We start from the raw sequence: 14,351 nt of genomic DNA on the forward strand, positions 1-14,351 counted from the left end.
ATTTCGGTTAACCAAAACCAAAACTGTTTGCTTCGGGAGAAAATGATACAGTTACAGTTCAGAATTAAGAATCCAAATCATTAATTTGGTTTGGGGAAAATCAATCTGGTTCAGTTTGGTTATTATGAACCATTGTTTATGGTTTGGTTTGATTTGATTTTCTAAACCAAACCATGAATAGTTCTAATTGCGATGATCAAAAGATAATTAATTTACATTTAAATTTGATTCATTTATTATTTAATTTGGGGGTATTCTTTTTCAATAACTCTTTTTTGAAAAAGAAACACCAAATTACTCCATTTGAAAAAAATATATTAAAATACTCTATTTTTACTTTAAGTTATAAGTCGCCATTTGGACTGACGACTTCCTTAAGGAAACCCAAGTTCCAAATCGACTTCCCACATGGTTTAAAAAAAAAATTAATCTTTTTTGTAAATTTTTAATAGAATTATATATATAATTAATTAATATAATTCATAAAAATAAATAAATACAAATTTTAAATTACGAAAAAAATTTAGTAAATTCAAGTTCTAAATGGGCATTTTCCAAAGGTTTTTTTTTTTTTTTAAATATTTCAATTTTTATTGAAATAACAAAAATAATATATATATAATTAATATAATTCATAAAAATAGATAAGTAGAAATTTTAAATTACGATAAAATTTTAGGAAATTCAAGTTCGAAATGTTGATTTTCCAAAGGTTTTTTTTTTAAAAAAATTATTTCAATTTTTATTGAAATAACAAAAGTAATATATATATATATATATATATAATTCATAAAAATAGATAAATAAAAAATTTAAATTACGATAAAATTTTAGGAAATTCAAGTTCGAAATGTTGATTTTCCAAAGGTTTTTTTTTTAAAAAAATTATTTCAATTTTTATTGAAATAACAAAAGTAATATATATATATATATATATATAATTCATAAAAATAGATAAATAAAAAATTTAAATTACGATAAAATTTTAGGAAATTCAAGTTCGAAATGTTGATTTTCCAAAGGTTTTTTTTTTAAAAAAATTATTTCAATTTTTATTGAAATAACAAAAGTAATATATATATATATATATATATAATTCATAAAAATAGATAAATAAAAAATTTAAATTACGATAAAATTTTGGGAAGTACAAGTTCAAAATGTATATATATATATATTACTTTTGTTATTTCAATAAAAATTGAAATATTTAATAAAAAAAAAACCTTTGAGAAATCGGCATTTCGAATTTGAATTTCTTAAAATTTTATCGTAATTTAAAATTTTTATTTATCTATTTTTATGAATTATATTAATTATATATATATATATTACTTTTGTTATTTCAATAAAAATTAATTTAATTTTTTTTTTAAAAAAACTTTTGAGAAATGTCTATTTAGAACTTGGATTTACTAAAAAAAATTCGTAATTTAAAATTTTTATTTATTTATTTTTATGAGTTATATTAATTAATTATATATATAATTCCATTAAAAATTAAAAAAAATTGAATTTTTTAAATAAAAAAAAAAAATGTAGGAAGTAGCTATTTGAAACTTGAGTTTCCTTAAGTAAGTCGCTACTTTAAATGGCGACTTATAATTAAAAATAAAAAAGAGTATTTTGATATATTTTTTTCAAAAGAAGGTGATTTGGTATTTTTTTTTAAAAAAAATAGGATTATTTCAAAAAAAAAAACTCTTAGTTTGGAGTACAATTACATAAATATAAATAATAAGAAAAAAAAGAGAGAGAGAATTTAGAGAGACACGTTGATCTTGTATATATGTGGCAGGCCGCAGGATGGTGTCGAATGGAACTTGAAAGAGTACGTAGTCAGGCAGTCAATAACAATAACACAGCACAAAGCTCGTCGATCGCAAAGAAAGAATAACATCATATAAAATATTTATTCTTCTTTTGCATGAGACTGCATACTCATTATTAATTCCACCTTAAATCAATCTCATTTGATTCTCTTAATTTCAAGAATATACATATAACCAATTCTTGACCTCTCATCATCTCATATATCATGAATTATTCGACACCTCAAAAGGAAGATATGTGAGTACAATATTAATTGCTCGAATAGATTATTCTTTTTTTATTTTGTTTCTTTGATTTCGTTTCTTGAACTCTGTAGTTTTCGAACGTATATGTATGATTACCTGAAGAAGCGAGGAATGTTATACGTGGCTGAAGTTTTCCGAATTGAAGCCCTTGTTACTAGACATCCTCCCTTTGGTATTCATTTCTTTATATCTTATTGTTATTATTATTTTTTGCTTTTACTCTCTTTCATTTCCGTGGCGGATTTTCTTTTTAACTGTGTTTTCAGAATTTAATCAACATCCACATGGATTCTTGCATGACTTTTGGATTTTTATCCAAAATGGTATTTTTAGCCCTAGCCTACAAATGCCTCTTGGATCCTCCAATCAGGTGAGGATGGCTAAATGCCCATTAATACTCATTACTGTTTCATGGTTTGGATTCATAATTTTAGTATAACCATGGCATTTACCATTTATATATTTTATATTTATAATCCATATTCAGGCCCTAAATATTGGTACAATACCAACGCAGCAGAATGGTATTCAGAATGGTTTTGTACCTACTATACCAACGCAGCAGAATGATGTTCAGAATGGTTTTGTACCTGTAAATGTTGGTACAATACCAACGCAGCAGAATGGTGTTCAGAATGGTTTTGTACCTGTAAATGTTGATCCTATACCAACGCAGCAGAATGGTGTTCAGAATGGTTTTGTACCTGTAAATGTTGGTGCTATACCAACGCAGCAGAATGGTGTTCAAAATGGTTTTGTACCTGTAAATGTTGGTGCTATACCAACGCAGCAGAATGATGTTCAGAATGGTTTTGTACCTATAAATGTTGGTACTATAACAACGCAACAGAATGGTGTTGTACCTATTAATGTTGGTAGTGTACCAAAATTAAATTCTCTACCGCAGCAATATGACGGTGTAGCTAGAAAACTAGGTACTGTACCAAGATTAGATTCTCTACGGCAACAATATGGTGTTGTACCTAAAAATGTTGGTACTATACAACAATCAAATCCTCTACCGCAGCAATATGATGTTGTACCTGTAAACCCTAGTACTAGACCAAGATTAGATTCTCTACGGCAGAAGTATGGTGTTGTAACTAAAAATGTTGGTACTATACCACAATCAAAACCTCTACCGCAGCAACATGATGTTGTACCTGCAAACCCTAGTACTAGACCAAGATTAGATCCTCTACTGCAGCAGTACGGTGTTGCACCTGTAAAGGATCCAGGTCCTACTATATGGGACACTAACTTTCAAAGACATGGAGAAAAATTTTCTGTTAAATTCCTCAGTGGTAAAATTTCACTCTCTACATATTTTTAATTTCATAATTCACATATATACACTTCAAATGTATTTGGGATATGTTTGATATTGTATTTTCAGAAGACATTAATTAATTAATGTTTGAAATTATATTATTAAAAGGTTTTGATACCAATGACTCGCTTTCGTCCTGCGATTTTTCGTCAGATGGAAAGATTGTGGCAAGTGGTGGGTTAGGGAAGAAGGTGAATATGTAATAATGTGATCAATTTTTCCAATTCTATTGCGTGTTTCTGCCATATATGCATTAATGCTTAGTGTGGTTTATAACTAATCACAGGCAATAATTTGCTACATGGATACTAGTGATTGTGTTACTACATCACAGTCACATTCAGCTCCCATCTCAGATGTTAGATTTCAACAAAAAACAACCATATTTGCAACCTGTTCCTATGATTACAAAGTAAAATTATGGAATTCAAACAAAGTGAGTAGTCTCTTTTCTTTTCATAAAATTTTCCTTTCTACTCACTCTTATGCATTAGCCCTTAATTCCTTTTGTAACACGAGCATTCATTTATATAGCCTGGAACAGTATTGTTTGATCTTGTTGGACATAATGAATGGGTAAAGTCAATGGACTTTCATCCATTAGAAGCAATTCTTTGCTCATCTGATAACTTTGATGTACTTGAAGTATGGGATCTCATTCAGTGTGTTAGGCTGAAAAACTTTCTCGTGAGTAATTCTCACTCCTATGTAGTAAATTCATTAGCTAATATGAATAATGATCCATTTTTTTTTAATATTATTCATAGCTGAATAATAATGACTTAATAATGAATGAATTTTCAGGTAGGGGGACAACAAGTAAGATTTGAGCCTGTGTTTGGAAAGACTTTGGCGGTTGCTAATGGAAATGTTATCAACATACTTGATATTCAGTCTTGGAGAATTCAAAACCGTTTTCAAGTGAGGTTCACTTATAAATTGATTGAAGTGTTAATGTTTTAGTATCATATATAGAAGTACACCATGACTGATTAAATATTGATCTCTATATATAAGGGACATGACAAAGAAGTTCGTTCCATCTGTTGGGATGCACAGGGGCAAATGGTTGCCTCTGTCACTGAAGATTGTGCACGAGTCTGGTCAATTGCGGTCCGTGGAAAATGCATGTTTGAGTATCAATCAAAAGGGAAGAGGTTTGGATCCATCATATTCCATCCTAGATACCCTGATGTACTAGTTATTGGTGGTGCTTTGGTAATCAAACTATCCTGTTGTGCTGAATTATGAATTGAAATCTGCTGTTTTCATATGTGTTGCTTTCAAAATGAAAATCTTGTATGTTTTAAGTATTTCATCTTGAAGTTGTTTGTTGTCTTTAATTGTTATATGTAACAAATAAAAAAGTTATTGCTTCAATTGCAGAACATGGAATTGTGGATTCCTGAGACAGGGCAAGTATATCTTTTTCCTGCACATAGTGGACAAATCACTGGATTAGCAGCTTGTAAGCAAAATGAAACTATTGCATCATCTAGCAGTGACTCTACTGTGAAAATATGGAAATGAAGTTCCAGTTTGTCTTTGTTTCTTGGTGTAAATTTCCTTCCCTGCTTTAGGTTTTAGGATTTGTTAGATAATTTTTCTGTAAATGCAAAAATTTGTTTGTAGCTAGTCATATAGTGAAAGAAATTGTTTGGCTGTAGACTGAGGCCAGGCCGCCATCTACTGTAGACAGTAGACATGTAATCAAATTAAATATGTTACATGTAAGAAACTTATATTCTTTGATGTAAATTTTCGTGAATTTGTACTCTATTTGTTAAGGGCTTTTCCATATTATTTGCCATGTAATAATAGTGTTTAGAAGGCTCGGAGGAAAGGTTGGTCATTTATAGTTTATATAATCCTTTATAGCTAAATTAAAGGTCAAGAGTCTTGGATATAAAAACTTTTAACTCCACTTGATGCTTCGCTTTTCTTGGCTAAAAAGAAGTATCACAATTCAAGTGTTGCATAATTGAGTCCCAAATTGAGAGAAATGACAGAACTTATACCAAGTTTCTCACGATCCTTATTATAAATTTATTCTTAATGGAGGCTAGTAATGTTGAAAACATATCCACGTATGATTGTTCAATTTGAGAATTTAAAAGTATAAATACAAGGAATATGATCTAAGTTTTGTCAAAGCCAAGCATAAACTGGACAATCATAAATACAGAATATGATTCAGGTTGATCAAGTAACATTTTGAAGTTGTTTACTTCCAAGAAATTGGAAAACTTTCTGAGGTACTAACACCAGTTCAACATCACAATGATTGTCGTATGAAAATCACATTGGATACACAAATTTCATTACTTCCATAACTCTTCCATAGGGATCCCACGCTCCGCAGAGACCTCACTGTACTGCCTCATTCTCTGCACTGCAACAACAGTTGCCCTGGCATTGTTGAGTGCATTGTCACTTCCTAGTTGTTTCCCCAAAGCATTCTCAACACCTGCCATTTCAAGAACAATTCGCACAGACCCACCTGCAATAACACCGGTACCAGGAGAAGCGGGTCTAAGCATCACCTTTGCCGCTCCAACATCTCCGTCAGATCTGGAAAAACATAAAATTAGTAGCAGTTATCAAGAATGGGAGAAATTGATAATTTGAAACTCAAAATTCATATCTAACTAACATGCTAGCATCTTGGAACATGAGGGATTTGATCAAAGTTATTGATAAGCTTCTCATCTGAAATAAATGTTTCATCTCTAACCAGGAAGAAACTTGGTTTTTCAGTTCCTATTTGAGTTAAGGAAATCTAACAGGATACAGCTTATGCTCAAGTGAAGGCCTGTAAAATCATACGATGCTAATAGCAACTACATGTCCAGATTTCAACCTCTTTCGTATTCGCTTTTCATTTTTTATAAAGAAGTTGATAGTTAGTGACATGTCAAACATAAAATTTCAGCATAGTGAATCACACATAAAGAAGCTTCCACAATAGGCCACAACATCCAATATAAATGGCGGCCAGCCAATTATCCACCGTAAAAATAGGGTGTTGCAGCCTACAGCAGAAACATGGCTTGTGTAATAGGTGCTGCTGCCTGGAACAGAATCCGCCATGGCATAAAGTAACGCTGGCAATTTGACAACACTGTGAGACACAACCTAATCAGTCAAGTTTGGCTTTTATCATGTTAAAGAAAAATTAGGTTTGTTGTACCTCGATGTTCAAGTACACAAAGTAATCAAGATAATATTAGAATCAAGGTTAAAAAATGCCTCATTATATTGTGAAATAGCTTCCTGAATTTGGAATGAGGTACCCGATAATTCCTATAAACACAGTAATACAGATATCCAAATGAAGCACTGATACAAGGTGAATTATGAATTATATAATTCAAGGTCATAGACTAATTGTCAAGGAAAAACGTTAAGAGCCCAAGAAAGAAAAATGAAAACTTGATAGAAACAGGCAAACATAAGGAACAAATTTATTGTTCCATTGAGAGTGGGAGAAAGATTATCCACAAGGATTTCCCTTTCCCATTAAGCTTTCACTATTCTTTTGACTATCACGTCATCTGTGCAAAGTATTCACCAACTTTACTTATGACTAATCTTTGCAAAAGAATCCAAAATCTTATTGAAAGGGTCATAGTTCATATTCACTCGAATCAACATAACTTTGTTCAATAAGATGTGTAGCTTGAAGGTTAGTCTAGTGTCCGGTGTCTACATATAGTTACATTCAATTTCTTCCATTTTTCCAAATTATTATAAGTGGCAACTAGTCAGTGTCGTGTTCGATGTCAGAGTGTGCTCTAGAGTCAATAAGTTACCCTTTTCAAATGATATTATGATGTTCTAAACTAATATCATTTAAGTAAGAGCATGAAAGGAAAATTGAGATTGAAAATGCAAATGCAAATGAAAAAAGTTGAGGAAGGGAGAATAGAGTTACCTATGAGGAAAAGTCAAGTACTTAGTCATGGGAACTCTAACAAGATTCCTCCTAGCATTAATAGCAGCTTTCTGAACAGCAGCAATAACTTCCTTAGCCTTCCCAACACCAACACCAACTTGTCCTTTCTTATCACCAACAACAACTATAGCCCTAAACCTCATTTGTTTCCCTCCTTTCACAACCTTAGTAACCCTCCTAACTTGAACCACCCTTTCTTCAAACCCATCTCTTATCTTTTCCTTCTTCAATCCCGAACCGAACCCACTCATCTTCTTTGCCTTCGAGTCCATCGCGTATATGTCATTTCCCAACACGCTAACTCCACTGTACCCCGTACCGTAAAGCTCCTCATACGCGGCGGCGATTTCGTCTTCGCTTTCGACTGGTCCGTCTTCGATGGAGGGAGGAGCGACGAAACCTTCGGGGATTTCGGGTGGGTTGAAGGTAAGGTCTTCTTCGGGGACGGATGTGTCGAAGAAGGAGTTGTCGGTTTCGTCGGAGGATTTGGATTTGGAGGTGGAAAGAGAGTGGAGTTTTGGGGAGGAGAGGGAATGTGAGTTTGTTTGTATTAGAGAGGAGAGAGAAGCGAGAGGAAGAAGAAGAAGAAGAAGAGGGGCGGAGAGAGAAAGAAGAGAGTGAATTGAGAGCTGAAGAATGTGCAGAAGCCATTGAATGGAAATGGCGACGATGCCTCAGTCTCAGAGGAACTGTGGAATGGTGTATCGTTGAGCGGTTACTGATGACATCAAATGAAATGATAGATAAACTAAGCAAAGGGGATGCAAAAACTAACCATAGATAAGGTTTTTCATTTTAGTTAGGTACACCCTATCTCCTTCTTGGATAGAATATGAGTTTAACTTTAGGGAAAAAATATCACATTTTTAAATCTTTAGATTATTCTTTACTTAATTTCATCATTTAAATTATATTTTATTTTGAGTTAAATTGTTACCATCTGTTAATATAAAATTAATTTTATGGTAATTTTTATAAAATTTAAACATACCCACTTATAATTATTGTGATTAAGTGACACTGTCAAAATTCTTTATATTTATAGTGTATATAAATTAAAGAATTTAATTTATACCAATATTTTTTTATGAGATTATTTTGTAATTTTTAATTTTGACATATGTTTTAACATTTATCGTAAAATGTTAAGATTTAGTTGGAATCTCACGTTGAGTTGATTGTCCAAATTATTTTACATTATAAAAAAAATTAATTACATTGATTATATAGATAGATATGTTATATCATGTTTTTAAAATTGTATATATGTATAAATAGTTGTAAAGAAAATCAATAATATAAATCATTTACAAGGTTTGATAAATGTTTTATGAAGAATTGGTGCGAAAGAGTGATGTTGTTGTAATATTTGGTAGAGATTATAATTGTTATATGTTATCAATTGTGCTAAATGTTGTTGAAAATAAAATAAAAGACTAAGGGTTTGTTTGATTCACATCTCAAAAACTCTATTTTAATATTTTAAAATTTAAAAACTAAAAAATTTGTTTGAATGACTTGTTTTTAAAAACTGTTTTGTAAAACTATTTTTAATATTATAATTTTCAAAACTAAAAAAAAAAACAGATAAATGATTTTTACTTTTCATTTTTCAGTTTTTTTAACTCTCTAGTCAAAAACTATTTTAAAAATTGGAGTTGTCAAACATATATATATTTTTTAAATTATCTTTTTAAAAACATTTTTTTAAATTTATTTATAAAATAATTTTTAAAAACTAAAAAGTAAATCACAATCAAACAAACTTTAATATTACAAATAAAATGTAACTTAATAGATCAAATCAAAGAAAAAAAATTAAAATCACCTAAATAGAAATTAGACTAAATGTAAAGAATAATAAGTGTACTTTTGTTTAACTTTATTTAATTTAATTATTATAAACTAGTTACAATTTACCGTCTAACCTCTTACTACAATTTGAAAGCTCTAATATGGTTAGCCAATCGTACTTAATAAGTGTACTTTATAGACTAAATATAAAGAATAATAAGTGTATTTTATATGGTTAACCATTCGTAAGTAATTTTTTTTACTGAAGTTCATAAGTAATTACTCCCTCGTTCCTTATTATAAAAAAAATTAATTACATTTATTGAAGAAATTAAGTAAAGTTAATAAAAAAAATTAAAAAAACAAGTTTAAAAAATCATATATATATATATATATATAAATATTTTTATTTATTTTTTGTGATTTTTTCATTTACTATCCTCTACCTAAAACTACAATCTAAAAGTTTCTTTTGAATTATTCAATCAATATATAAAAAATTATTACAAAAATTAAATAAAAAGTATTATAAAAATAATAAAATTAAAAATCAAAAGTTAGTTAAATTTACTGAATAAAAAGTTGGATTTTTCATTTATTTATAACAAATAACGGATGGAGTAACAATTAAGTGTAATCCCACTGAATGAATAGAATGGGCATGAATTTAAGTATTGGGGTGTATTTGACAAAATGGAGTGCAAATAACAACTGAAAAATATAAAAGGATAATCTTTTGGACTATCAAGCTAGATAAATTTTGGACTTATTTTCTGGACTGGGCTATATAAAATGGTTGTGTCAAGTATTTGGACAGTTAAAAACCTGCATATATATGAGATGGGACAATAAGACCGACATCACAATCACAAGCTATTATGAGAAGAAAACAGCTATATGATACTTTGGGAAAAGCTCAAATGAATCCACCATATCATTCTTATCATAGGGATCTAGCAAATCTCCAATACTGTGTCACCGAATTTATATAAATGTAACATTGATGCATCCTTCTAGACTTGGTTAATATGTATCTAAACAAATTATTATTAATGAATTGGCTTGAGCTTGCTTTCAAAAAGTTATTTTATATATATAGTTTTAATAGGACTGGTACTGGGTATCATTTACAACAATTAACTTCGAGAATTTTCTCAAAGTTTCATAGACACTATCTAAGTTGTTCTTCTGCTTATCATCCTCATCATCATATGTCCATATTATTGAGTACAGCAGGGACATGGCTTCGAACCAAGGAAACAAGGCTTAAAATTCATCATGATAAATCCTTTATATTTTTTAAAAAATCAACCTCATCAAAAGCATTGCAACTATTACTATTGTGTATGATTAAAAATACATCAATTTGATAATACTATTATTTTACTACACTATGAGTGGGGCGCAATATGTGAAAAATATGTGAAAGACGTCTTAAAAGGATATCATTTGCCACCAATAAATTAACTTCAAAATGTTGTGATGCTCTCGTACACATCAATCATTGTTGGACAGTTTGGGGGCACATGGAGCCGCATCTGACTAAATATTTTAGGATTATAAGAGATTTTGACACTTCGTTTCCACCTAAAGTCTTAAGACATTAGGTATATGAATTACTACTCTTCTGTATCCAACATTTATTTCATTCTTAATCAACATGAAACTTAATCACTCGCATTTGAATCCAACGATGATCCCATTAGTTGTGCTTCATATCATCATCATTAGTAAAAAGGGTCTAGTCCATGACAGATGATGTTGTAGTTTCGTTGGTCCCTTGACAAGCTAATGGATTTGGTGCATGTTCCATACTATTGGGACACGGTGAATGCACTGGTTCTTTTTCCTTGGCATGTTCTGCACAAGGAGTTAGCTCAAATGCTTCTAGATTATGGTCCCTTTATTTGGATATATATACTGCATCCTCACACAAAAGATGGTTCATTAGGATATGAGATAGGTATATATTACAATTTCACAATTTACGGTGCAAACTATTTTGAGCATTATAGTGAAGATGTATGTCATGGTGAACTACTTTTACACGTGATCTACCGTTAAGTACATAAAAATCATCTGAATAATTTTTAGAAGTATAAGATAACATTTTTTTTTCATATTTATTTTTATTGATGAAACAAATGACTCTATTGATTTTTGTATTCACAAAAGAATTATTTATCAAAATTTAACTCGTCATATCAATAATAATCAAGTCACCAGTCATAAACATAAAAAGAGTCATTAATTTAAACGTTAATATCTTTTATTAATTATTGTTGAAATTTCAAATAATTTTTTAAATATTGATCTACGGTGTATATATAGATATAACATGATTCTTCCATTCTTTTGCTTTTTAACACAAAAGAAATCCAAAAAATTGAAGTGAAAAAAAGGAAATCCAAAAAATTGAAGTGAAAAAAAGGAAATCCAAAATTTTAGTAAAGGGACAAAGAAAGAAAATCAATATGTGGACCTCACAAAACAAACAAATTAAAAAATATTTACAATACAACCATGGTGTTATAAGATGACTTACTTGAGATAATTAATGTTTGGAATGTGAGTATAATATATTTGTGCAAGTGTAGGAAAAGACCAGAACATATTTCCTCTTCATTGCAAACATGAATACAAGAACTACTAACAATCATGTTCTTGTAATAATTGGACAACAAGAAGGGGGTGCATCTAGAAAATAGATGAAAACAGTTTTCTCAGGAGAAGGGGTTGGAAAAAGTGGCTAAATTAAAGTTAGAGTATATTTTGGAGTATTATGTATGTTATGTTCTGTTTAAGGCCAGACATTACTCATGTTGTAAGTGTCACGAGCAGATTTATGGAAAACCCAGGGATGAGTCATTGATAAGGGTGGGAATAGGCCAGACCAGGCTTTGAAAGGTCTGAGTCTGGCCTACGATAAATTTTTTCGGCCTAAGTCTAACCTACGGCCTATCATATGTTTTTTTTTCCAACTTGATCTTTTTAAAAGTCTGGTCTGACCTGAAAGCCTATTTAAAAGTCTTATTAACATTAAAACATTTAAATGTTATATTTTACATATCTATATATATTAAACAAAAAATGATTTTTCTAACAAAATATTTTAAAAAAAATCTGAAACAAACACCATTTAAACCTTAAAAAATATTTTTTGGTTTCAAATAATAGAAATTTTTTCTGAAACAAATGCACTCATTATTCTCAAACAAATATGGAACGACTACTGAGTGATTGCTTGATTGAACATTACCGAATATGGAATCGCTACCAAATATGGAACGGCTCGAATATGGAACAGCTACTAAGTAATTGCCTAATTGATAGACTTTAAAATAGGAAATAATATTACTAATAAATAATAATAATAAATAACATTAATAAATAGTAAAATATATATAGGCCGACCTGTTAGGCCTAATAGATTTTTTTATAAACCTAAACCTGATCTATTTAAATAAATAGGTTTTAAAAATAGTATGAGTTTAACTTTTTTATTAAATGAGTCAGGCCAGACCAGACCATAAGTAGGCCAGGCCATAGGCCCCTGCCGGACGGCCTAGCCTATTTTCATCCCTAGTCATTGACAAGCTGTCAAATGAATTCTAATGTACCTAAAGGGAACTCAATGCATGTGTTTGGAATACAACAAAAGCTCATAAACTTCAAGACCAATCCAATGATTTGTAGACTCTGATTTTGCTGGAGATTTAGATAGAAGAAGATATCTTACATGATATGTGTTCACAATGTTTAACAACACAGTCAGTTGAAAAGTTAATCTTCAACAACAGAAGCAGAATATGTTGCTCTTGCTGAAGCTGTGAAAGAGACAATATGAAAGAATAAAATCAGCAATTAAAAATCAAATTATTGTATTTTCTTATTGATTTATATACTTAAAAAAGGAGTACTCTATGATTTAATAAGTTTGTTTGTTTTTTTACAATAAATTAATAAGTTTAGTAGTTAGCGCAAGACTTCTAATAATAAAATTTGATTTAATGTTAAAAAATTAAATTTTCTTATTTTTTATTTTTAAATATTCTTAATCAGCTAGTTTTTTGCTTTAAAGATTACATAAATTAAAAAAAATTACCCTTGTGATAAAACTATACATATTTTAAAAGATTAATTATTGATATTTTATTTTTAATTTAGTATCAAATTTTATTTATTTATATTTATAATTTTTCCGATTTAAAGTTTTATATTTTAAATCATATTTTAAACTGTAACATTAAATTATATTTTATCCTATTCTACTTATTTCTAACCTAACTCAAATTTAGGACAATTTTTTTTAAAAAAAAATAACTTACCATATCATATCATGTTAAAAGAGTGAAAAAAACAAAACAAAATATTAATTTCAATCGATTATCAATTTTCAAAAAATTATTAGACTGCACACCTTTGTGACTTAAGCCATATAGATTTAATATTCCACGAATATGACCATTGATAAAGTTAATATATTTTTGTTAATTATTTTTTATTTATTTAGAATATATTTTTCATTATCAAAATCTTTTCATTTTAAGTGATAAGTATAATAAACTAGCATAAATACAATCATCAGCGTGCCCATTTATGTCTTATTTTAATTTGTTTATTTCAGTTTTATAATATTTATATTAGCCAACTTTATCTGAATTTCAACAATTTTTTGAATAATAAAATATAAATAAAAAATGTGTTTGAAATAATATCTACTATTTTTAAATAAATTTTTATAAAAATCATTTATAAAAATACAAAATTACTTTATAAATATCTAAAACAAACTGTCTCAAAAAGAAAGATACGAGGTCATGGCAGGTGAACTCGTGATAAAGTTTCATATAAATGACTTCTTATACTCAAGAACACGAAAGAAAGAAGTGTTATTGGACATGTTTGTTGAAGTTTTAAAAAAGGATTTATATGATTTTTTTTTTTGTTATATATAACTTAAGAAAAAATAACTTTAAAATTTAAACATCAAATGAAAAATTGGTTTAAATTTTTATTATAAAATATCATTTTAAGTATTTAATCTATTTGTTCTATCTATTTTTCGATAATAAAATTTTAAAAAATAATTAAAATTAAAAATTATTTTGAAAAATTCTTCGTAAAATTATTTTTGATATATACATTAAATTTAATTTTTATAAAATAAAAAATCTCTAAGAAAGAATATCTA

General features: G+C 28.9%; 2 protein-coding genes across 5 annotated transcripts; one reads left to right on the forward strand and one right to left on the reverse strand.

Annotated features, from left to right (window-relative positions):
- The first annotated feature begins 1,838 nt into the window (after positions 1 to 1,838).
- Positions 1,839 to 5,206, forward strand: LOC101511148 (uncharacterized). 4 transcript variants are annotated; one of them, XM_004505015.4, is made up of 10 exons: positions 1,839 to 2,070; positions 2,150 to 2,250; positions 2,345 to 2,448; positions 2,566 to 3,382; positions 3,517 to 3,599; positions 3,695 to 3,844; positions 3,943 to 4,095; positions 4,213 to 4,329; positions 4,426 to 4,626; positions 4,795 to 5,206. In XM_004505015.4, the coding sequence occupies exons 1-10, from the start codon at positions 2,039 to 2,041 to the stop codon at positions 4,936 to 4,938; spliced, it is 1,902 nt and encodes a 633-aa protein (XP_004505072.1). In that variant the 5' UTR covers positions 1,839 to 2,038; the 3' UTR covers positions 4,939 to 5,206. The 4 variants fall into 4 exon arrangements, with proteins under 4 accessions (XP_004505072.1, XP_027191027.1, XP_073225879.1 ...); XM_027335226.2 differs by having other exon boundaries at positions 4,426 to 4,565; XM_073369778.1 differs by having other exon boundaries at positions 3,562 to 3,599.
- A 271-nt stretch (positions 5,207 to 5,477) lies between these two features.
- Positions 5,478 to 8,146, reverse strand: LOC101511461 (small ribosomal subunit protein uS5c). The gene is given in 3 exon segments (XM_004505016.4): positions 5,478 to 5,979; positions 7,343 to 7,896; positions 7,898 to 8,146. Coding segments are annotated over 3 exon segments (921 nt in total). The 5' UTR covers positions 8,015 to 8,146; the 3' UTR covers positions 5,478 to 5,729.
- Positions 8,147 to 14,351: the final 6,205 nt, after the last annotated feature.

The sequence above is a fragment of the Cicer arietinum genome, chromosome 6 (assembly GCF_000331145.2).
Source record: "Cicer arietinum cultivar CDC Frontier isolate Library 1 chromosome 6, Cicar.CDCFrontier_v2.0, whole genome shotgun sequence".
NCBI classification, from domain to species: Eukaryota; Viridiplantae; Streptophyta; class Magnoliopsida; order Fabales; family Fabaceae; genus Cicer; species Cicer arietinum.

What these genes read in the sequence shown, in the direction of transcription:
- LOC101511148 (XM_004505015.4), top strand. Translation starts at nt 2,039, where the DNA reads ATGAATTATTCGACACCTCAAAAGGAAGATAT. An exon ending in GTGGTGGGTTAGGGAAGAAG is followed by an intron (nt 3,600 to 3,694) that starts GTGAATATGTAA and finishes AACTAATCACAG; the next exon opens with GCAATAATTTGCTACATGGA. An exon ending in GAATTCAAAACCGTTTTCAA is followed by an intron (nt 4,330 to 4,425) that starts GTGAGGTTCACT and finishes TCTATATATAAG; the next exon opens with GGACATGACAAAGAAGTTCG.